This window comes from Podarcis melisellensis, assembly GCF_964234715.1.
Source record: "Podarcis melisellensis genome assembly, chromosome: 8".
NCBI classification, from domain to species: domain Eukaryota; kingdom Metazoa; phylum Chordata; class Lepidosauria; order Squamata; family Lacertidae; genus Podarcis; species Podarcis melisellensis.
In genome coordinates this window covers 88,360,759-88,381,445 of record NC_138540.1, presented here as the reverse complement: position 1 = coordinate 88,381,445, position 20,687 = coordinate 88,360,759, and the positions used below count along the sequence as shown (strand labels likewise).

The window sequence follows — 20,687 nt, the reverse complement described above, 5'->3', positions numbered from 1 at the left end:
ATTTTATAGTACAGTACATTGATTATTGCTTTCATTTTATGGATCGATGGTCTCGTTAGATAATAAAATTCATGTTAAATTGCTGTTTTGGGGGTTATTTTTAAAAGTCTGGAACGGATTAACCGTTTTGCAGGACTTTGTTTGGGAAAGCGCGGCTTGGTTTTGGAACGGACTTGCGGAACGGATTAAGTTTGAGAACCAAGGTACCACTGTACAGACGTATACAGCGTGCTTTGTCACATGGCCAAATGGGGGCGTGGCCTACTGCAATTTTGGTCACATGCACAGGGCTGCAGTGTTTGGGAAACTTAGGATGGAGAGAGAGAGGATACCATTTTTGGGGGATGGCGCAAACTTTTTGTTGATTTGGTTCTCCTTTTATTGCCAGCCTCGAGCCAACGGAGTTTGGGGGGGTGGGTCATTATTAAGAAATGGCTTGGTTCATGTTATCCTTTACTTGTTCTGGAAAGAAGCAAAGCTGTTAACTTACAGATTTGAAAATAAGGGACCAGCAGCCTCGAAAATAAGGGATCAGCAGCCAAAATAAGGGATTCTCCAGGCACAGGTATGTTCAACTTCTGAGCCCCTCCGAGCCAAAAGCAGAAAACCCAGCCAGCAGCCCAACGAAGCCTCAAGCGGTGGTTCCCACAGCGCAGCAACCCGGCAAAGGGGATGCAGCAAGGAAAACCACTGTTACCTCTCCGCTGGGAAGCGCTGAGCAAAGGCGAGTCCCCAGGAAAAGCGGCCGATTTGATTGGCACAAGGCATGCAAGCTCCACCCCCCAGTCGTTCTTAGACTCCTTATTGGGTGAGCAAAGCAGCCAAGCAACACAGTTGGAGCCACCCTCCTCCCTGGCCAGCAGGGAGCGAGGGAGGGAAAGGAGCTGCTTCCTTTGAAACCCGGGAAATTTAAGGGACACCAGCAGCGGGACACGGCGCTGGGATAAGGGAGTTCCCCGCCAAATAAGGGACAGTTGACAGCTATGGAAAGAAGCCACACAGACACAGACAGACACCCCTTTTTAGGGAGCTTCCCGGTGCCACCCCATCCGTCGCTGGTTTCCAACTCTGTTTATTAGAAAATTGCGGAACACGGTTTAGAAAAACGGGAGCGAGCTTTGTAGAAAAGAAAAGCGGGGGTCCACGAGTGAGAATCCAGTAGAAACAGCACATGGGTGAGACCTCGGCAAGCGCGGAGCGCAACTCTCCCACCCCGCGGGAGGCGTGAAGGGGCGTCCGGGGCAGGGGCTGCTGGCCCCACCCCTCTAATTGTGATGGGCAGCACCATTGTGATGGGAGAGAGAGCAGAGGAGTGATGTGCAGTCCAGAAATTCAACCTGGGGAGGGAGAGAAAATAGGAAAAGGCCTTTAGATCCTGCAATGCTCTGAAATGCGGGCAAAAGTCACGGAAAGCAATTTTTGGGAGGCAAGATGAAAATCTTCCCCTATAGGAATCTGGGCTCCCCCCCCCCCTCTCCTATAGAGGAGATGCACTGAAGCTGAATGATGAAATATTCAGGACAGGTAGCACAAAGGAATTCTTCGCGGAGCACATAGTTGAACTATGGAACTCATTGCCACCGGAGGCAGTGACGGCCACTGGCTTGGATAGCTTTAGAAGAGAATTAGACATGTTCATAGAGGAGGCAGCTATGCTTCTGAACACGAGTTGTGGGAGAGTGTGGGATGTGTGGGATGTGAAACACGAGAGCAGTCAAGTACAGCCAAGAGAGGACAAAGGGACTGTCTCTTAATGAGATAGTTTCCAGGTGTATGTTACTTTTCTAAGCAAAGTCTGCCATCTGATTGTGAACAGAATGTGAGTAAATTCTTTTTTATACTTTTATAGAAGACTGTGTCATGTCTTATCTTTTATGAGGGAATAAGGGGAAAATAGCAGAACAGTTATTATAGAGGCTTTAGCGAGCCTGAGCAAATGCATCCGCTGTGAGTTTAAAAAGGGGAATGTTACTCTGCTAAATTGTAAACTTGCTTATACTCTAGGAAGGTTGTACTTGACTGCTCTTGTGTTTCACATCCCACAAAACCATGCAATAAAACCATTAAAAAGATAAAAAAAACAAGTTTCTTCGTAAGGGAGCCGTTCCACTCCCTTTTTTTGTTTCGGTCACCCTTTTCTGAACCTTTGCCAACTCCACAATATCCTTTTTGAGATGAGGCGACCAGAACATTGCCCTCCATATTATTTTGGGCTACCACCAGCCCCAGCTGGCACTTGCCCCGAGGCATTGTGGGAAAAGAAACATGCCACGTAGCACAAGATGGCCGACAGAATGGTCAAAGCGGCCCCTATGCTTTCTACCCACAATGCCATGGGGTGATGGAACTCCTGGGGCACTGCGTTCGGGGCAGGATTCGCACTCGGCACCCAAATTGTCCTTCTGTGTGGCACGGCTGCAGAATCGCAGACCACCCAGGCGAACCGATGCGTCGCATTTTGAAAACGGGACCCGAACTCACCTCCCAGCCTCTTTGCGTGGCCCCCCCTGGCAGCCCCAGCTCAGCCCCTGATCCAGTCCACGAAGGCAGGACTTTGCTCCTGCTGCTGATTCGCTGCCTGGCGAGAGGCCGGGAGGTTGGAGGGACGCGCAGGAGGGGTGAGCTGCAAGTCCTAGCTCCGATCTGAGGAAAGAAAAAGAGAGAGCACTTGTTTTAAATCTGAGAATGCGGTGTGGTTTAAGTCCCCCTGGTAGACCGTTCCTCAAAAGCCATGTGCCCAGAACTCCAGAACTGGCTACATAATAATAATAATAATAATAATAATAATAATAATAATAATAATAATTTATTTATACCCCAGCCACTCTGGGCGGCTTCCAACCAAATATTAAAATACTGTAATACATCAAACATTAAAAGCTTCCCTAAACAGGGCTGCCTTCAGATGTTTTGTAAGTCTGGGAGTTGTTTATTTCCTTGACATCTGATGGGAGGGTGCCACCACCGAGAAGGCCCTCTTCCTGGTTCCCTGTAACTTCACTTCTCGCAGGGAGGGAACCACCAGAAGGCCCTCAGCACTGGACCTCAGTGTCCGGGCTGAACGATGGGGGTGGGGACGCTCCTTCAGGTATACTGGGCCTTTGAGGCCGTTTAGGGCTTTCAAGGTCAGCACCGACACTTTGAATTGTGCTCGGAAACGAATTGGGAGCCAATGTAGGTCTTTCAAAATTGGTGTTATGTGGTCTCGGCAGCCACTCCCAGTCCCCATTCTTGCTGCCGCATTCTGGATTAGTTGTAGTTTTCAGGTCACCCTCAAAGGTAGCCCCACGTAGAGCGCATTGGAGTAGTCAAAGCGGCAGATAACCAGAGCATGCACCACTGGTGGGACATGTCTGCAGGCAGGGAGGGTCTCATCCTGCGTACCAGATGGAGCTGGCAGACAGCCGCCCTGGACTCAGAACAGACCTGCGCCTCCATGGACAGCTGTGAGTCCAAAACGACTCCCAGGTTGCGCACTTGGTCCTTCAGGGGCACAGTTACCCCATTCAGGACCAGGGAGTCCTCCACACCCGTCTGCCCCCTGTCCCCCCAAAACAGTCCTTCTGTCTTGTCAGGATTCAACCTCAATCTGTTACTCCTCAGTTAGGGAAAGGCACGTGGCACATGCCCAGATTTGCCTTAGAAATGTGGAGTCGGTCGGGACCCCCAAAGTCATCTAGACCAACCCCCTGCCATGTAGGAACCATGGCTGAAGATTTCCTGACAACTCGTAGAATTCTACCATTCTGCGATGTGTTTGATTTGCTTCAACAAAATCTTTGAAAAAGCAATGAATATATTTTTAAAAAATTGTTTTCCCCCAACTGCAGTTTACCCCCCACAGCGCTATGGTTCCCACCCTTAACAAAACTAGAATTCCCAGGATTCTTGGGAGGAAAAACGATATGCTTTAAGAGCATGGTCATCCCATGCCAGGCTCAATTCGGTTTAGCTTTTAATGCGTTCTTCTCTCACGAGGCTCTCGTCTGTTATTTGGGTTATATGGGTAAGATTTAATAAAAAAATACTTTCCCCCTTTTTCTTTTAAAGGCCCAAAGGCAGGAACGGGCAAAGAGCTGCCTGGAGGCAGGCTTGAAACCAGCCCTGGTCTTCCATCGCTCTGCGAATACAGATGTCTGAAGCCTTTTCCATGCCTGCTGTATTCAATTACCCTGCAATAGCCCGTCCGCTATTGATTTAGAAGCCAAGAGCGGGGTTGGTCTGGGCACTAAAACTCATATATATATGAGCAGCGAGCGCAATTCTCCACGTACTCATCTTTCTGTGGACAAAATGATGTCACCAACCCACAATGGGGGGGGTGTCAGCAGCGGTATCAGCCTGCTAAGGGAAAAGAAACTCTGAAGTTTGCAGAAGTACAATGGATGGATGACGGCTAACAGACTGAGGTTGAATCCTGACAAGACAGAAGGACTGTTTTGGGGGGACAGGAGGCGGGCAGGCGTGGGGGACTCCCTGGTCCTGAATGGGGCAACTGTGCCCCTGAAGGACCAGGTGCGCAGCCTGGGAGTCATTTTGGACTCACAGCTGTCCATGGAGGCGCAGGTCCATTCTGTGTCCAGGGCAGCTCCATCTGGTACGCAGGATGAGACCCTCCCTGCCCGCAGACTGTCTCACCAGAGTGGTGCACGCTCTGGTTATCTCCTGCTCGGACTACTGCAATGCGCTCTACGTGGGGCTACCTTTGAAGGTGACCCGGAAACTACAACTAATCCAGAATGCGGCAGCTAGACTGGGGACTGGGAGCGGCTGCCGAGACCACATAAAATCGGTCTTGAAAGACCTACATTGGCTCCCAGTACGTTTCCGAGCACAATTCAAAGTGTTGGTGCTGACCTTGAAAGCCCTAAACGGCCTTGGTCCAGTATACCTGAAGGAGCATCTCCACCCCCATCGTTCTGCCCGGACACTGAGGTCCAACACCAAGGGCCTCCTGGCGGCTCCGTAACTGTGAGAAACAAAGTTACAGGGAACCAGGCAGAGGGCCTTCTCGGTGGTGGTACCCGTCCTGTGGAATGCCCTCCCAGCAGATGTGAAGGAAATAAGCAGCTATCTTCTCTTTAAAAGACATCTGAAGGCAGCCCTGTTTAGGGAAGTTTTTAATATTTAATGCTGTATTGTTTTTAACACTTTATTGGGAGCCGCCCAGAGTGGCTGGGGAAACTCAGCCAGATGGGTGCGGTATAAATAATAATAAATTATTATTAATATTATTATTATTATTATTATTATTATTATTATTATTATTATTATTATTACAGCATATTTTAGAGGGAGGAAACTGGGGGGTGGGGAGACCCTATAAATCAGGGGTAAGCAAACTAAGGCGGGCCGGATCCGGCCCAATCGCCTTCTAAATCCAGCTCACAGACGGTCCAGGAATCAGTGTGTTTTATATGAGTAGAATGTGTCCTTTTATTTAAAATGCATCTCTGGGTTACTAGTGGGGCATAGGAATTTGTCCTTTTTTCCCTTCAAAAATATAGTCCGGCCCCCAGCAAGGTCCGAGGGACAGTGGACCGGCCCCCTACTGAAAAAAGTTTGCTGACTCCTGCCCAAGAGGCTCAGTGGTTTAGACCACAGCGCCACCCGTGTCCCTCTATCTTAAAATATCCAAAGGACTGCCACATGGAAAACAGACCCGAACCAATGGATTCAAATGATGAGATTCTGACTACGCTACAGGAATGACTTTCTGCCAGCCGTTCGACGGTCAGACACCCTCAGAAAGCGGCAGGCTCTCCTTCACTGTAGATTTTTAAACAAGAGTTTTGGTGTCCGACTGCCAGGGATTATTTAGCTCCAATTCCTGCGTTGCAATGGGGGCTGGACTAGATGACCCTCGGGGTCCCCCCCCAACGCGGCAGTTCTAGGATTCCAAAATGCATTATCAGCACTGCGCACTGCACAATCCTTTAGTCTGCATGCACAGACATGCCCCACTCTGAAATTCAACTTCGGAAGGCTCCAGGGGACTTGATATTGTTAAGAGAAGCGCTGAGATATTGCAAATGGAAACGTCGGCAACAGGATTTGGGTTGCGGATGCTGTTGTTCCAAAGACCTTTATTGGATTTCCCCCAGCCAGGGGTAAATCCAGATTAAATTGGTGGAGAGGGAAAGAAGCAGCGTTGTCTAGCATTATTGTTTCATTGCATCTCTGTCCCAACTTTTTCTCCGAGTACCTCAAGGTGGTTTAACGTGGTTCTCTCTTTGCTCATTTTATCCCCACAACACCCCTGCGAGGTAGACTGGACTGAGACAGTGGCGTAGCGTGGGGGGTGCAGAGGCGGCCGGCCGCACGGGGCGCAACATCTGGGGGTTAGGGTTAGGGGGCACAAATCCACGGGTTAGGGGGTCAAATCCATGGGTTAAGGGGCACAAATTACTTGCCTTGCCCCAGGTGCTGATAACCCACGCTACGCCACTGGACTGAGAGGCATCAGCCAGACCAAGGTGGTCAATTTCATGGCTGAGGGGGTGGGATTCGAACCCTGGCCTCCCATGTCCTAGTCCAGGGGTCAGCAAACTTTTTCAGCAGGGGGCCGGCCCCCTGTCCCTCAGACCTTGTGGGGGGCTGGACTATATTGGGGGGGGGATGAACGAATTCCTATGCCCCACAAATAACCCAGAGATGCATTTTAAATAAAAGGACACATTCTACTCATGTAAAAACACATTGATTCCCAGACTGTCCACAGGCCGGATTTAGAAGGCGATTGGGCCGCATCCGGCCCCCGGGCCTTAGTTTACCTACCCATGTCCTAGTTCAGGGGTGGCAAAGTTTACCAGCCATGGGCTGGATCACTCCCATGGCGATCGTCCATGGGCTGGACCAGCACAGCGCAACGCCGGAAAATGCATCTGCGCATGTTGATGGTGCCGGAAATCGCGTCTGCGCATGCCCAGACGGCGGAAATCGCGCCTGCACAGAAGCTATTTTTGGTGCCTGGACATGCGCAGACGGGATTTTCGGCGCCGCTCAGCAAGTCCCCACACCACGCTGTGCCGGTTTAGTGCAGTGCACGGGGGACTCGCCGAGCAGGCGACTCGGTTCGGGGGCGGCTCGTGGGCCAGTAAAACTTTGATAGTAGCCTCTCTTCCTCCATGGATTTGTTCGATCCTCTTTTTAAGCTGCCCAGGTTGGTGGCCACTGCTGTCTCCTGTGGCAAGGAGTTCCGCAGTTCAACTACGCTCTGCAATTTTCCTCTGCAGTGGCGGATAGGATGTGGGGGGAGAGAGAGAGAACTTCCCACCTCAGGCTCCGGTCTGGCCATGCCTTGTTCCCACTGGGAGCCCCCAAACAGAGCTCAGATCTTGACGTCCGTCCATTCGCCGCCATTCTTCCTCTCGCCAGAAGGTGGAATCAGCTGTGGATCTGCAGAGAACAGAGACAACCGGGGGGGGGGGCATGTTAGAGGAGAAGCCTTGGGTACCCACTTTGAAGGGTGCCCCCGCTCCTCTGATGTGTGCCAGGCAGGTCTGCATGCTGGACTTGCAGCTTCTCCACCTTCGCACGGTAAAAGAAACAGCACCTGATGAACTTCTGCCTGCCTTACAGCAGTTAAAGATTCAAGAGAGCTCTTCAAGCCAGGAAGCCACACAAACATCAAGTTTCTGGTCCATAAGCCCCGGGAATCTCTTCCCCCTCGTCTATCCTTCTCACTTCTCCCATCCCCGGCCAAAGAATCGCATCCCATTTTCTCTCTGCCGCCCCCCCCCCATCCTACACTTTGCAACAATTTCAATCAGCTGCAATCAGCTCCAATTTTCATTAAGCTGCCTTGGCTGGGACGGGACGATATGGGATTGGGGGGGGGGGCAACTCCCATCTCTTGCAGGGGCGCAATTAGTGCCAGCACCGTCGGTTAAGAGTTTGGGTGTAATCTTCGACACCTCCCTTTTCATGGAGGCGCAGATTGCAGCTATAACAAAGGCGGCATTTTTTCATCTCGGCCAAGCTAAGCAGTTGGCTCCTTACCTCTCTCGCCCTGACCTAGCCACTGTGATCCACGCGATGGTCACCTCCAGACTGGATTATTGTAACTCCCTCTACGTGGGGCTGCCCTTGAAATTGACCCAGAAACTCCAGCGGGTGCAGAATGCCACAGTGAGACTCCTTACAGGGTCCTCGCTGCGGGATCACATTCACCCGGTGCTATATCAGCAGGGACGCAGGTGGCGCTGTGGGTTAAAGCCTCAGCGCCTAGGACTTGCTGATCAAAAGGTCGGCAGTTCGAATCCCTGCGGCGGGGTGCGCTCCTGTTGCTCGGTCCCAGCGCCTGCCAACCTAGCAGTTCGAAAGCACCTCCGGGTGCAAGTAGATAAATAGGGACCGCTTACCAGCGGGAAGGTAAACGGCGTTTCCGTGTGCGGCTCTGGCTCGCCAGATGCAGCTTTGTCACGCTGGCCACGTGACCCGGAAGTGTCTCCGGACAGCGCTGGCCCCTGGCCTCTTAAGTGAGATGGGCGCACAACCCCAGAGTCTGTCAAGACTGGCCCGTACGGGCAGGGGTACCTTTACCTTTACCTTTATATCAGCTGCACTGGCTCCCGGTGGAGTACAGGATCAGATTTAAGGTGCTGGTTTTAACCTTGAAAGCCCTATAAGGTCCTCCGTGGGACATACCATGAGAGGCTGTCCCATAGGTACAAGGGTCCTAGGATATGAATAAACAACATATCCTCTCCTGCCACCCTGAACATTCCCAATTCGCTTACCTTGCTCTTCTGCTCTGGACACCTCTCCCCCAGGCCCAGAGGGGTTGCTATGGAGGTCCACATTAGTCCGTGACCACCTCCTTCTCCGGGGAGACGGCGCCTCCTCGGCCCCTGTCTCCGAGGGGTGGCTCCTGGGGCCTTTCTCGCTGTCCTTGCCCAAGGCCACCACACTGCAGTCCCTCCGCACCCGGGCAGCCCCCGATCCGTCCGCGACCCCCCACCCCTCGGGTCTGGAGGCCGAGCAGGGCAGGCCAGCTCCGTGGGGCTGGTTCCCGTTGGTCTGCGAGTAGACGTTGCTGACTTTGGCTTTCTTGTGCTCCTCCTGCCCGCTGTAGACTTTGTACCGGATCATGAGTATGATGATGAAGACCAGGACGGAGGCCACGATGATGCCCCCGATGATGATGATCATGGTGCCCCCCAGGAACTGGGTGTGAAGTGAGTGGCACTGGGGGGCGTCCTGTGGGGTGCTGAACTGCACGCAGCCCAGGCTGCGGGTCGCCGTCAGAGACGTCACCCCGTCGTTGTAGACCGCCAGAACGCACAAGTTGTAGTCCCGCCCGGAGGCCAGGTCCTTCACCAGGAAGGCTTTGCTGGACGAAGGGATCATTCTGAGATAGGGGGAGAGAGAGAGAAAAGGAGTTATCAGGGCTCATCCAAACTTACCTTTTACCCCACGTCATCTAGGCACAGGTCCGCACCTTCCTGGTTTGTGGCCAAGCGTTGTTGTTGTTGTATTATTATTAAAATTATTTTCAAAAATAGACAAACAAACAGACATTTGACAATCTCACATACATAAACACAAATGAGGAAAAAAGAAAATAATACGCTCGAGAGCCAGTGTGGTGTGGTGGTTAAGAGCGATAGACTCGTAATCTGGTGAACTGGGTTCGCTTCCCCGCTCCTCCACATGCAGCTGCTGGGTGACCTTGGGCCAGTCACACTTCTCTGAAGTCTCTCAGCCCCACTCACCTCGCAGAGTGTTTGTTGTGGGGGAGGAAGGGAAAGGAGAATGTTAGCCGCTTTGAGACTCCTGAAGGGGAGCGATAAAGCAGGATATCAAATCCAAACTTCTCTTCTTCTTCTTCTTCTTCTTCTTCTTCTTCTTCTTCTTCTTCTTCCTCTTCCTCTTCCTCTTCCCTCTCCCACAGCTCGTAGTCTCTTAAACTAATGTTCTTAATACAGTGGTACCTCTGGTTGCGAAAGGGATCCATTCTGGAGCTCCATTCACAACTTGAGCAGAACTTCTGCACATGCACGTGATGTCATTTTGAGCGTCTGTGCATGCGCGAAAGGCAAAACCTGGAAGTAACGCGTTCTGTTACTTCCGGGTTGCCGCAAGACGCAACCTGAAACACACAACCTGAAGCAACTTTAACCCAAGGTATGACTGTATCGTTAAATTTTTCTTATTTTCCTTTACAAGCTTAATCCATACATACCAACATGTTGTCCGTAGACCAGTGTTTAGTCATGTACTCTACATAGCATTTCCATTCTGCCTTCAGTTTCTGATTTGTCTGGTACCTTATGGCTGCTGTTAGTCTCGCCATATCAATAAATTCAGATAATTTACAAATCCAGTCCTCTTTTGTGGGTATGGTGTTTCCGTTCCAATTATTTGCATGTACAGTGGTGCCTCGGGTTATATATGCTTCAGGTTACATACGCTTGAGGTTACAGACTCCGCTAACCCAGAAATAGTGCTTCAGGTTAAGAACTTTGCTTCAGGATGATCAGAAATCGCACGGCGGCGGCAGTGGGAGGCCCCATTAGCTAAAGTGGTGTTTCAGGTTAAGAACAGTTTCAGGTTAAGTACGGACCTCCTGAACGAATTAAGTACTTAACCTGAGGTACCACTATACAAGTCTAGGTGCAGCTACTGCATACAAAATAACCCTTTCTTATCTTCTTCTTGTTGTTGTTACACCATCACTTTCCCCAGGAAAACCTGCTCTTTAATGCTGAATTGGAGCAAAAGGCAATTCAAATTTTTCTGCAGGTAGCCGAGAGAGTTGAAGAGCGGCTGACTGGAAAACTCAGGAACCAAGAGGACAAAAACTTTACAAAAGAATGGGAAATACTGATAACTTCTCTAAGAGACCACTGGAAGCAGATGGAAACATTGGCAGGATTTTGATTTCACTTGCAGTGTAACAATTACCATGGATAATATAGACTGATATAAAAGTTAAGAGTTTGGAAAAAGATGCGGTTTTAAATGTTTAAAATGGGACTCCAGGGGTGGGGTGGGGGAAAGTCCTGAGATCAGAGAAATCTCAGTATATTGTTATATATTTGGAGGGCCACGTTTGGCCGTGCCTGCCCTAAGAGGAAGGCACGCTTGGCAAACGCTCACCGGGATCAACTCCCGCCCAGAAACCAATGTCCCCACTGTGGAAGGACGTGTGGATCCAGAATTGGCCTCCACAGCCACTTACAGACACACTGTTAAAACCGTGTTTATGGAAGACAATCTTGCTCAGCTACAAGAAATCGCAGAAGAAGAAGAAGAAGAAGAAGAAGAAGAAGAAGAAGAAGAAGAAGAAGAAGAAGAAGAAGACGCTTTTTCTCTTAGCTACAGAAGTCCCAAGTGCTACAACCTTTCCTCCTCGTAGAGCCTCTCCATTACCCTCAATCAATTTAGTCACCCTTTCATGAACCTGTACCAGGGGGCGAGACAAGCTAGAGCCATCAACACCTCTCTATGTTTTAATGTTTTAAAGTTGTATTTTAATCTTGTTTTTCAAGTTGTATTTTAATCTTGTTTTTCAAGTTGTATTTTAATCTTGTTTTTCAAGTTGTATTTCAATCAATTTGTTTTTGTATCGGTTGTTAGCTGCCCTGAGCCCTGTCTTGGCTGGGGAGCGCAGGGTATAAATACAATTTATTATTATTATTATTATTATTATTATATTATTATTATAAGCCTCATGCATCTTGTGGCAGGTAAAGGTAAAGGGACCCCTGACCATTAGGTCCAGTCGTGGCCGACTCTGGGGTTGCGGCGCTCATCTCGCTTTACTGGCCGAGGGAGCCGGCGTACAGCTTCCGGGTCACGTGGCCAGCATGACTAGGCCGCTTCTGGCGAACCAGAGCAGCACATGGAAATGCCGTTTACCTTCCCACTGGAGCGGTACCTATTTATCTACTTGCACTTTGACATGCTTTTGAACTGCTAGGTTGGCAGGAGCAGGGACTGAGCTCACCCCGTCACGGGGATTCGAACCGCCGACCTTCTGATCGGCAAGCCCTAGGCTCTGTGGTTTAACCCACAGCACCACCCATGTCCCATTTTGTGGCAGAGAGATCCACAAATCGATTGTACCCTGCTCAAAGGGAGAGTTCCCTTTCGACTCTCCTGCCTGGATGCCCGCGTTGGAGTCTTGCTTCACAAGAGAGGAGGGGAATGACTTCTCCCTGGACATTTTCCAACTCCACAATGCCCTTTTCTGAGGCCGGGCGACCGGGTCTCCCCCATTCCTGGCCTGTCTCCCTCCCCACCTCCTCGCATCAACACAGCCTCCGGAGTTCTGCGTTCCCACGCCTGCAAGCGGGATTTGGAGAGGCGTGCAGGCAACATGGCTGCGTTCTGCATCGTAAGTAGGTCACTTAACATTAGCCGTTTCTTTCCGGCCAGCCAGGCTAGTTCTGGGCCATCTGCCAGGGCGCAGGGGGGAGGAGAGGCATGGCTACCCAGGGGACAGGTTCTGACAGCCTCTCTGCCTCCTTGCAAATAAGAGGAGCAACTCAGCAGCTTCGAGGGGGATGCGTGCAGGAAGAAGGAAAAACAGAAGAGGAGGATGGTGCAGGGAGGCGAGGTGGAATATTCCACGAAAGTCTGGGCAAAGGCGGGAGGGGTGGTAGAGCGCACCTGCCTTGCATCTAGAACGCCCCGGGTCCAGTCCTCGTTGGCAGCCTCTAGCTCCTGGTCTGAAATCCTAGGCAATTCTCTCTCAGTTCCTGCAGTCGCTACTGGAACAACAGAGTGGCATGCTCTAAGGTCGCGTCCCCTGTTCCTCTCAACTGTTAATGGAGAAATCTGAGGGCTCCCTTGGACAAAAAAACAAGGACACCAGCCAGGAATACCAGAGCAAAACAGCAGCCAGGAGGCTTGGTCTTGATTGAAGACTGTCGCGACAGGACTCCCACCTGCCACCAGGTGGAACAAGATGGAAGCCCCAAACAAAAGAGCCCCCAAACTTTTATTAGCTGGGTGGCGCTGTGGATTAAACCACAGAGCCTAGGGCTTGCCGATCAGAAGGTCGGCGGTTCGAATCCCTGCGGCGGGGTGAGATCCTGTTGCTCAGTCCCTGCTCCTGCCAACCTAGCAGTTCAAAAGCATGTCAAAGTACAAGCAGATAAATAGGTACCACTTCGGTGGGAAGGTAAACCGCATTTCCGTGCGCTGCTCTGGTTCACCAGAAGTGGCTTAGTCATGGTGGCCACATGACCCAGAAGCTGTACGCCGGCTCCCTCGGCCAATAAAGCGAGATGAGGCCGCAACCCCAGAGTCGGTCACGACTGGACCTAATGGTCAGGGGTCCCTTTACCTTTACCTAATCCCCATGTTATACCCCCTCAAACTACATCACTAATACATCATGGTTACATCATGAAAGGGGAGGTCTGGGTGGCAGCAATCTGAGCATCCTGGACCCTGACTCATGGTTCCCCTTGCCCTCCACCAAACACCCATCAAGTGAAGCAAAAGAGATATATATATACATTTCCCTGTTTCCCAGCCAAGTTCATCAAACCCTTTTGTCTTCATCTGGGTTTATTATTTCTGGAATGGCTACCTATCTGGCACTCGGGTATTCAGGATGCCAGGAGGGGTCAAGTTCACTGCATCTTTGGTGTTAAAGGAAAATGTTATGAAAATGATGTATAGATGTTACTTAACCCCTGTAAAACTAGCAAAGATCTACCATAAGAGTGATCTATGTTGGAAATGCAAAGAAAAAGAAGGTGGACGTGTCCCAAGGTGAAAGACTTCTGGAAGAAGATTTATAATGAATTGAAAAAAAATGTTGAAATATACATTTATCAAGAAACCAGAAGCCTTTCTACTTGGAATAACAGGTTTGGAATTGCCCAAGAATTGTCAGATTGTTTTTGTATGCCACAACGGCAGCTAGAATTTTGTTGGCCAAAAATTGGAAATAACAAGACATACCAACAGTGGAGGAATGGCAGATGAAGATGATGGAGTTTTGGAGCTAGCCGACCTGACCGGAAGAGTCTGCAACCAGAAGGAGGAGGAATACCAGGAGGAATGGAAGAATTTTAAAGACTATTTATCTAAATATGCTAAGATAATCTAAATAGAATTGCTTGCAAGTATCAGATTGGCCTAGGATTTAGATATGGGATGTTACAGAACAATATGTTTAAAGTTAAAATGAAAAGAAAGAAAGATGTTAATTGACTAAAAAAAATTTATGTGAAAATAGTTTTGGAAAACTGCTACAATGATATATATGGAAACTCAGTCAGGGGGATTTGAGGAAGTCACCTAACAATGTTAACAAAAAGGAATTATTACAGTCAGGATCTATGTCTGTTTGTTTTTTGATGTTTTCTTTTTATATTTGTTGATATGTTTGCTATAAATTTGGAAAATTAATAAAAATTTTGGGGGAAAAAGGAAGATGATTTCAGGGTCCGGGTAGGTTCATATGTAAAGAGGCGGTCGTTGAGGTATTGCGGTCCTGATCCGTTTAACATGCGCTGGCCCCCCAATCTTGGGGGACAACCCGGCACCTCTGCCTCCACGAATTTGCCCAGCTCTCTTTAAAGCCATCCATATTTGCTGGCCATCCCTGCCTCCTGTGGCAGAGAGTTCCGCAGGTTAACGCAACGTTAACCTTCCTTTTTTCTGCCCTGAATCTTGCAACGTAAAATCCTGGAGTTCTGGTGTCACGAGAGAGGGAGAAAAGGGGCTCTTTTTTTCCATTCCAGGCATATCCAGCTGAGAAACGACTGAGTTGTCGGCGTCACAGAATCGCTCCATCGCTCTCAAAGGAGACAGAATGAGCCACCTGTTGGGTCTCTGACTGAGTCACTCTTCCTGTCAGGAGGCACATCCGACAGGTGACTCACACAGACAGAGGGGGTGGGACGCTCTGGGGAGAAGTTGTTTTCGTCCTCACCACACTTCAGAAGCAACCAGTTTCGGGTTTTAAGGGTGACGAGGGACCGATAATTTCGACGCAGGGTAGATCAATCCCAACGCCGCCGTCTGAAGTTCAGGGAAAGCTACCTGAAATGATTCCATGCTGGGGATCATTAGAAAAGGGTCTGAAAATAAAACTGCCAATAGCATAATGACTAATTCAGCCAGCTAGCCCTGGTGATTATCTAATGCTTATTAGATGGATTTCCCCTAAATTGATTTCTGAACATTGAATTTTATTGTTATTCATGTTTTTATACTGTATTTTATGCTGCTTTTACAATAAATTTGTTGTTAGCCGCCCTGAGCCTGGTTTTTGAACCGGGAAGGGCAGGGTATAAATAAATTATTATTATTATTATTATTATTATTATTATTATTATTATTATTATTATTCCAATATCCTGTGCGACTGCATTTGGAGAACTTTGCTCATAATTCTGGTCGCCTCCCCTCAGAAAGGATATTCTAGAGTTGGGAAAGTTTCAGAAATGATGGAGGGGATGGAGCGATTCCTCTCTGAAGAAGAGTTGTAGTATTTGGGACTTTTCAGTTTAGATAAAAGGAGAAAGGGGCGAGAAGATGGAAGTTTATTAAATCATGGGGAGGAAGGTTTGTCCAGCCAGCAGGTAAACTTCCTGTTTCCTTCTGGGCTGGGACAGACTTCCTCTGCATGTGACTAGAGGTGGGTGTGGCCTCACCTGTGCAGGTACCAACAAAAGCACAGGGCAGGGCAGCCATCTCTCTCTCTCTCTTTGACTACATGCATCGAAGAAGCAACATCTGCTTAGCCAAAGATGCTCTCTTGGCCTCCAGCCCAGAGAGGACAAAGGGTCTGTCTCCTTATGAGATAGTTTCCAGGTGTATGTTACTTTTCTAAGCTAAGTCTGCCTTCTTGGATCCGATTGTGAACAGAATGTGAGTAAGTAAACTCTCTTTATACTTTTATAGAAGACTGTGTCGTATCTATGAGAGAATAAGGGGGATATACCAGAACAGTTATTATAGAGGCTTTAGCAAGCTTGAGCAAACACATCCGCTGCAAGTTTTAATGGTTTCATTGCATGGTTTTGTGGGATGTGAAACACAAAAGCAGTCAAGTACAACCTTCCTAGAGTGAACATGTTTACACATGGGGAGGAAGGTTTGTCCAGCCAGCAGGTAAACTTCCTGTTTCCTTCTGGGCTGGGACAGACTTCCTCTGTATGTGACTAGAGGTGGGCGTGGCCTCACCTGTGCAGGTAATTACAAAAGCACAGGACAGGGCAGCCATTTCCCTCTCTTTGACTACATGCATCGAAAAAGCAACATCTGCTTAGCCAAAAATGCTCTCTTGGCCTCCAGCCAAAGGGACTGTCTCCTTATGAGATAGTTTCCAGGTGTATGTTACTTTTCTAAGCTAAGTCTGCCTTCTGGGATCCGATTGTGAACAGAATGATGTGTGAGTAAACTCTTTTATAGAAAACTGTGTCATATCTATGAGATAATAATAATAATAATAATAACAACAACAACAACAACAACTTTTTATTTATACCCCGCCCTCCCCAGCCAAGGCCGGGCTCAGAGCGGCTTACAAGCAGTAATAAAAACAAGATGAATGATTACAACTTAAAAACAAAAATAAAATACAACATTAAAATAATGGAACATTAAAATATTAAAATGTAGCCTTGCAGGAGGAGAAGGAAAAGAAGGAAAGGAGGGAAAAGAGAGAGAGAGGGAGGGAATCAAATTGGCTCCAAGCCAAAGGCCAGGCGGAACAACTCTGTCTTACAGGCCCTGCGGAAAGAAATCAGATCCTGCAGGGCCCTGGTCTCATGAGACTGAGTGTTCCATCAGGCCGGGGCCAGAGTTGAAAAGGCCCTGGCTCTGGTTGAAGTCAATCTAACTTCTTTAGGGCCTGGGACCACTAGGGTGTTGTTATTTATGGACCTTGAGGCTCTCCGTGGGGCATACCAGGAGAGGCGGTCCCGTAGGTACAAGGGTCCTAGGCCGTGAAGGGCTTTAAAGGTCAAAAGCAGCACCTTAAATCTGACCCTGTACTCCACCGGGATCCAGTGCAGCTGGAAAAGCACTGGGTGAATATGCTCCCATGGCAGAGACCCCATGAGGAGCCTCGCTGCAGCATTCTGTACCCACTGGAGTTTCTGGGACAGCTTCAAGGACAGCCCCACATAGGGGGATATACCAGAACAGTCGTTATAGAGGCTTTAGCAAGCTTGATCAAACGCATCCGCTGCAAGTTTAAAAGGGGGGAATGTTACTCTGCTAAAATTGTGAACTTGTTTACACAAGTTGGAAAGGCTATAATCAGACAATATATCCTCTCCTGGATCCCTGAACATTCCCACGGAGAGGGCTTTTGTGCTCAAATCTGGTATAAGGGTTTCCCACTAGATGGGCCATTGACTCGATCAAGTACCCAGTCTCTTCTTATGGAACCTCCAGGTCTAGAGGCAGTCTATCTTGATTCTAGGTTCTTTGGGGTATTTGGCTCCCATGAGAAGAGGATGCTGGACTGACCCAGTACCCAGGGCCGTCTTATATTCTTATGGAACCTCCATGTGCAGAGCCAGTCTATCAACATTCCTAGATTCTTAGATGTATTAGGCCACTGGATGCTGGACCAACGGGCTTTTCTTATCTTCTTATCTTATCTTCAGCTCCCACTATATGTTTTCTCTCTTCCTGCAGAGCTGCCTTCATAATTTAATAAGCCTCCGCCGTGTGCTCCCTGCCTGCCCCGATCAATGCCGCCTTCTCTCGGAAGAGCAAAGAGACCCTGTTCCAATTAGTTTATTTAAGAGCCGGGCTTTTATCAGGACCGATCGCAGCAGCTGCTTGTCTCCGATACGCTCTTCTCTCTCTCGGCTGCTGAAATCTGCTTTTTTTGCGGGGCATCTGTTTTATTTATGCTTATTCCCCTTCTAATGTTTAGCGTCCTATTGTTTTTCCCCCAGCCGTCTCTCTAAGTCACCTTGAAGACTTTTTTGCACGCTGTCGGAAGTAAGGGGGGGAAGTTCCACAACTTGGCCAGGAGGAAAGCGCCTTTGGGAGAGTCAACGTGGGAAGCTAGGGAGATCCTTCATGCTGAATCAGAACACTGGTCCATAAAGCCCAATACTGCCAACACGGGCTGGCAGAAGCTGTCCAGGATTTCAGGAAGGAGCCTGTGCTGGTCCTGTGGTTTTGCGTGAGGTGTGGTCTGAGTCCAGTCTGAGGTCAGGGGTGCAATATTGTGGCCGTCCGTCAAAGCTCAAGCTGGGTCCAAGACAGGGAGTCAGGCGAGGTCAGGAGCTCCGGCAGGACAGGGTTCAGACAGGAACTGGCTACCAACAATGTTGCTCCTGCAACTTGGGACTAGGGCTGGCTGGCTTTTATCTCCCCCGAGGCATAGGGCGGCCCCAATCCTCAGGTGACTCGCCTCTCCTGGCCTGGAGGCGAGCTCTCCTCCTGTGGGAACTTAGTTCCCTCCGCCTCCCTGAACTGAGTCTCTGCAGCTCAGGAGAGGCTGGAGGGTTACCGGACCCAGAGGCAACCTCAGTTTCCTCTGACGGGACTGAGAGTGGAGCACCTGCAGGCAATGGGTCCTCCATCACCTCCGGAGCCAGAGCAGACTGGTGAGCAGCACAGGTGAGGACCCTTCAGGCTCAGGCCCCAGCTCAGCTGGTTCTGGAGGCGGAGAATCCTGTGCAGGGATTCCTCAGGTTCAGCCTCCGAGTCCGAATCCCAGGCCATCACAGAGCCTCTGCCATCGTTACCTGGAGATTCCAGCAGGAATTGAACTTGGAACCGTCCTTCTTGCAAGACAGATTCTCTGCCACTGAGCCACTGTGTGTGATTGTGTGCGTGTGTTCAGCAATTTCCCAGAAGCCGCGATCAAATTCCATGCCTATATGCAGCACCGTGATGAAGCTTGATATGGTGACCTGCATTAAAATCGTGCAAATCAAGGCCCTGATTGCCTTTGCATGAATTATCCTTCCTTTTCTTCTCGGCTTCTTTGCATAATTCATTCTGCCTCTGAAGCGCCAGGAGAAGGAGAATCGCAGTCTCCTGACCCCCAACCACAAAGCTTACATAAACAGCTCCTCCTCAGGGCTTCTGAGATTCAAAGCCTGCTTCTGCAAACCTAGGGACTAGAAGCTTTGTCTTGTTTTTTTAAAGGGGCAGAGATCCTTCGGAAACCGAACTGCTGCAGTTGCCCCTCAAATCTTGGCATGTGCCAACAGCATAAGAACATGGGTAGAGCCTGTATGGTCCTTATAGTGAAAGCTATGGTTTTCCCAGTAGTGATGTACAGAACTGAGAGCTGGACCACAAAGAAGGCTGATCGCCGCAGAATGGATGCTTTTGAATTCTGGTGCTGGAGGAGACTCTTGAGAGTCCCATGGATTGCAAGAAGATCAAACCTATCCATTCTGAAGGAAACCAGCCCTGAGTGCTCACTGGAAGGACAGATCCTGAAGCTGAGGCTCCAAGACTTTGGCCACCTCATGAGAAGAGAAGACTCCCTGGAAAAGACCCTGATGTTGGGAAAGATGGAGGGCACAAGGAGAAGGGGACGACAGAGGACGAGATGGTGGGACAGTGTTCTCGAAGCTACCAGCATGAGGGAGGCAGTGGAAGACAGGAGTGCCTGGCGTGCTCTGGTCCAGGGGGTCACGAAGAGGCGGACACAACTAAACAACAAAACAACAACAACAACAAGAGCCTGTATACTGGATCAGGCCAATGGCCCATCTCATCCAGCATCCTGCTCTCGCAGTGGCCAAATACCCCTAAGAACCAAGAGATCCAGATAGACTGTCTGAAGGCTCCGTAAGAACCTAAGAAGGGTCTGATTGCTAGCTCAGGCCAAGGGCGCATCTAGTCCACCGTCCTTTTCCAGTGGCAGAGTTGGTTAGAGCATGGTCTAATAACGCCAAGGTTGCAGGTTCACTCCCTGTATGTGAGGAATGTAATATCACCGAAGGAGTCAAATACAACATTTCCAGTTTGCCCAGGGTGGACATGCAGGGGAATGTTGCTGAAGGGCGTCCTGCATGTAACTTCCTCTGCATGTAACTCGCTCTATGTGGGGCTGCCCTTGAGACTGACCCAGAAACTCCAGCGGGTGCAGAATGCCGTGGCGAGACTCCTTACGGGGTCCTCGCTGCGGGATCACATTCACCCGGTGCTTTACCAGCTGCACTGGCTCCTGGTGGAGTACAGGGTCAGGTTTAAGGTGCTGGTTTGAACCTTTATAACCCTATACGGCCTAGGACCCTCGTACCTACGGGACCGCCTCTCCTGGTATGCTCCACAGAGGACTTTACGGTCTTCAAACAAAACATCTTGGAGGTCCCAGGCCACAGGAAGGTTAGGCTGGCCTTGATCAGTGCCAGGGCCTTTTCGGCCGTGGCCCCGGCCCGGTGGAACGCTCTGTCACAAGAGACTAGGGCCCTGCGGGACTTGACATCTTTCCGCAGGGCCTGCAAGACGGAGCTCTTCCACCAGGCCTTTGGCCAAGGCACAGTCTGACCCACTCCTTTGGCAATCCTCACACAACTCTAGCCCAATGGTTGCCATTAATCTGATTTGAACTGATTTTATAATGGAACGATTTTAGAATGTTGTATCATTTTACTGTTGTTAGCTGCACTGAGCCCAGCTTCAGTTGGGGAGGGCAGGATGTAAATAAAATTATTATTATTTATTATTATTATTATTATTATTATTATTATTATTATTATTATGTGACCAGGTAGATGGGTGTGACC

The 20,687-nt window shown here is 49.5% G+C and overlaps 1 protein-coding gene across 1 annotated transcript in view; it reads right to left on the bottom strand.

The window, feature by feature from the left end:
* Nucleotides 1-1,011: 1,011 nt before the first annotated feature.
* The window catches only part of LOC309375981 (leucine-rich repeat and fibronectin type III domain-containing protein 1-like protein), a 64,019-nt gene continuing 44,343 nt past the window's right edge, over nt 1,012-20,687 (bottom strand). Inside the window, exons 3-6 of the mRNA XM_081922073.1 lie at nt 8,742-9,352; nt 7,277-7,398; nt 2,482-2,643; nt 1,012-1,337 (exon numbers count right to left, since the gene is read on the bottom strand). Coding sequence (XP_081778199.1) covers nt 7,331-7,398; nt 8,742-9,352 — 679 coding nt within the window. The 3' untranslated portion in view covers nt 1,012-1,337; nt 2,482-2,643; nt 7,277-7,330. The remainder of the gene's footprint in view (nt 1,338-2,481; nt 2,644-7,276; nt 7,399-8,741; nt 9,353-20,687) is intronic.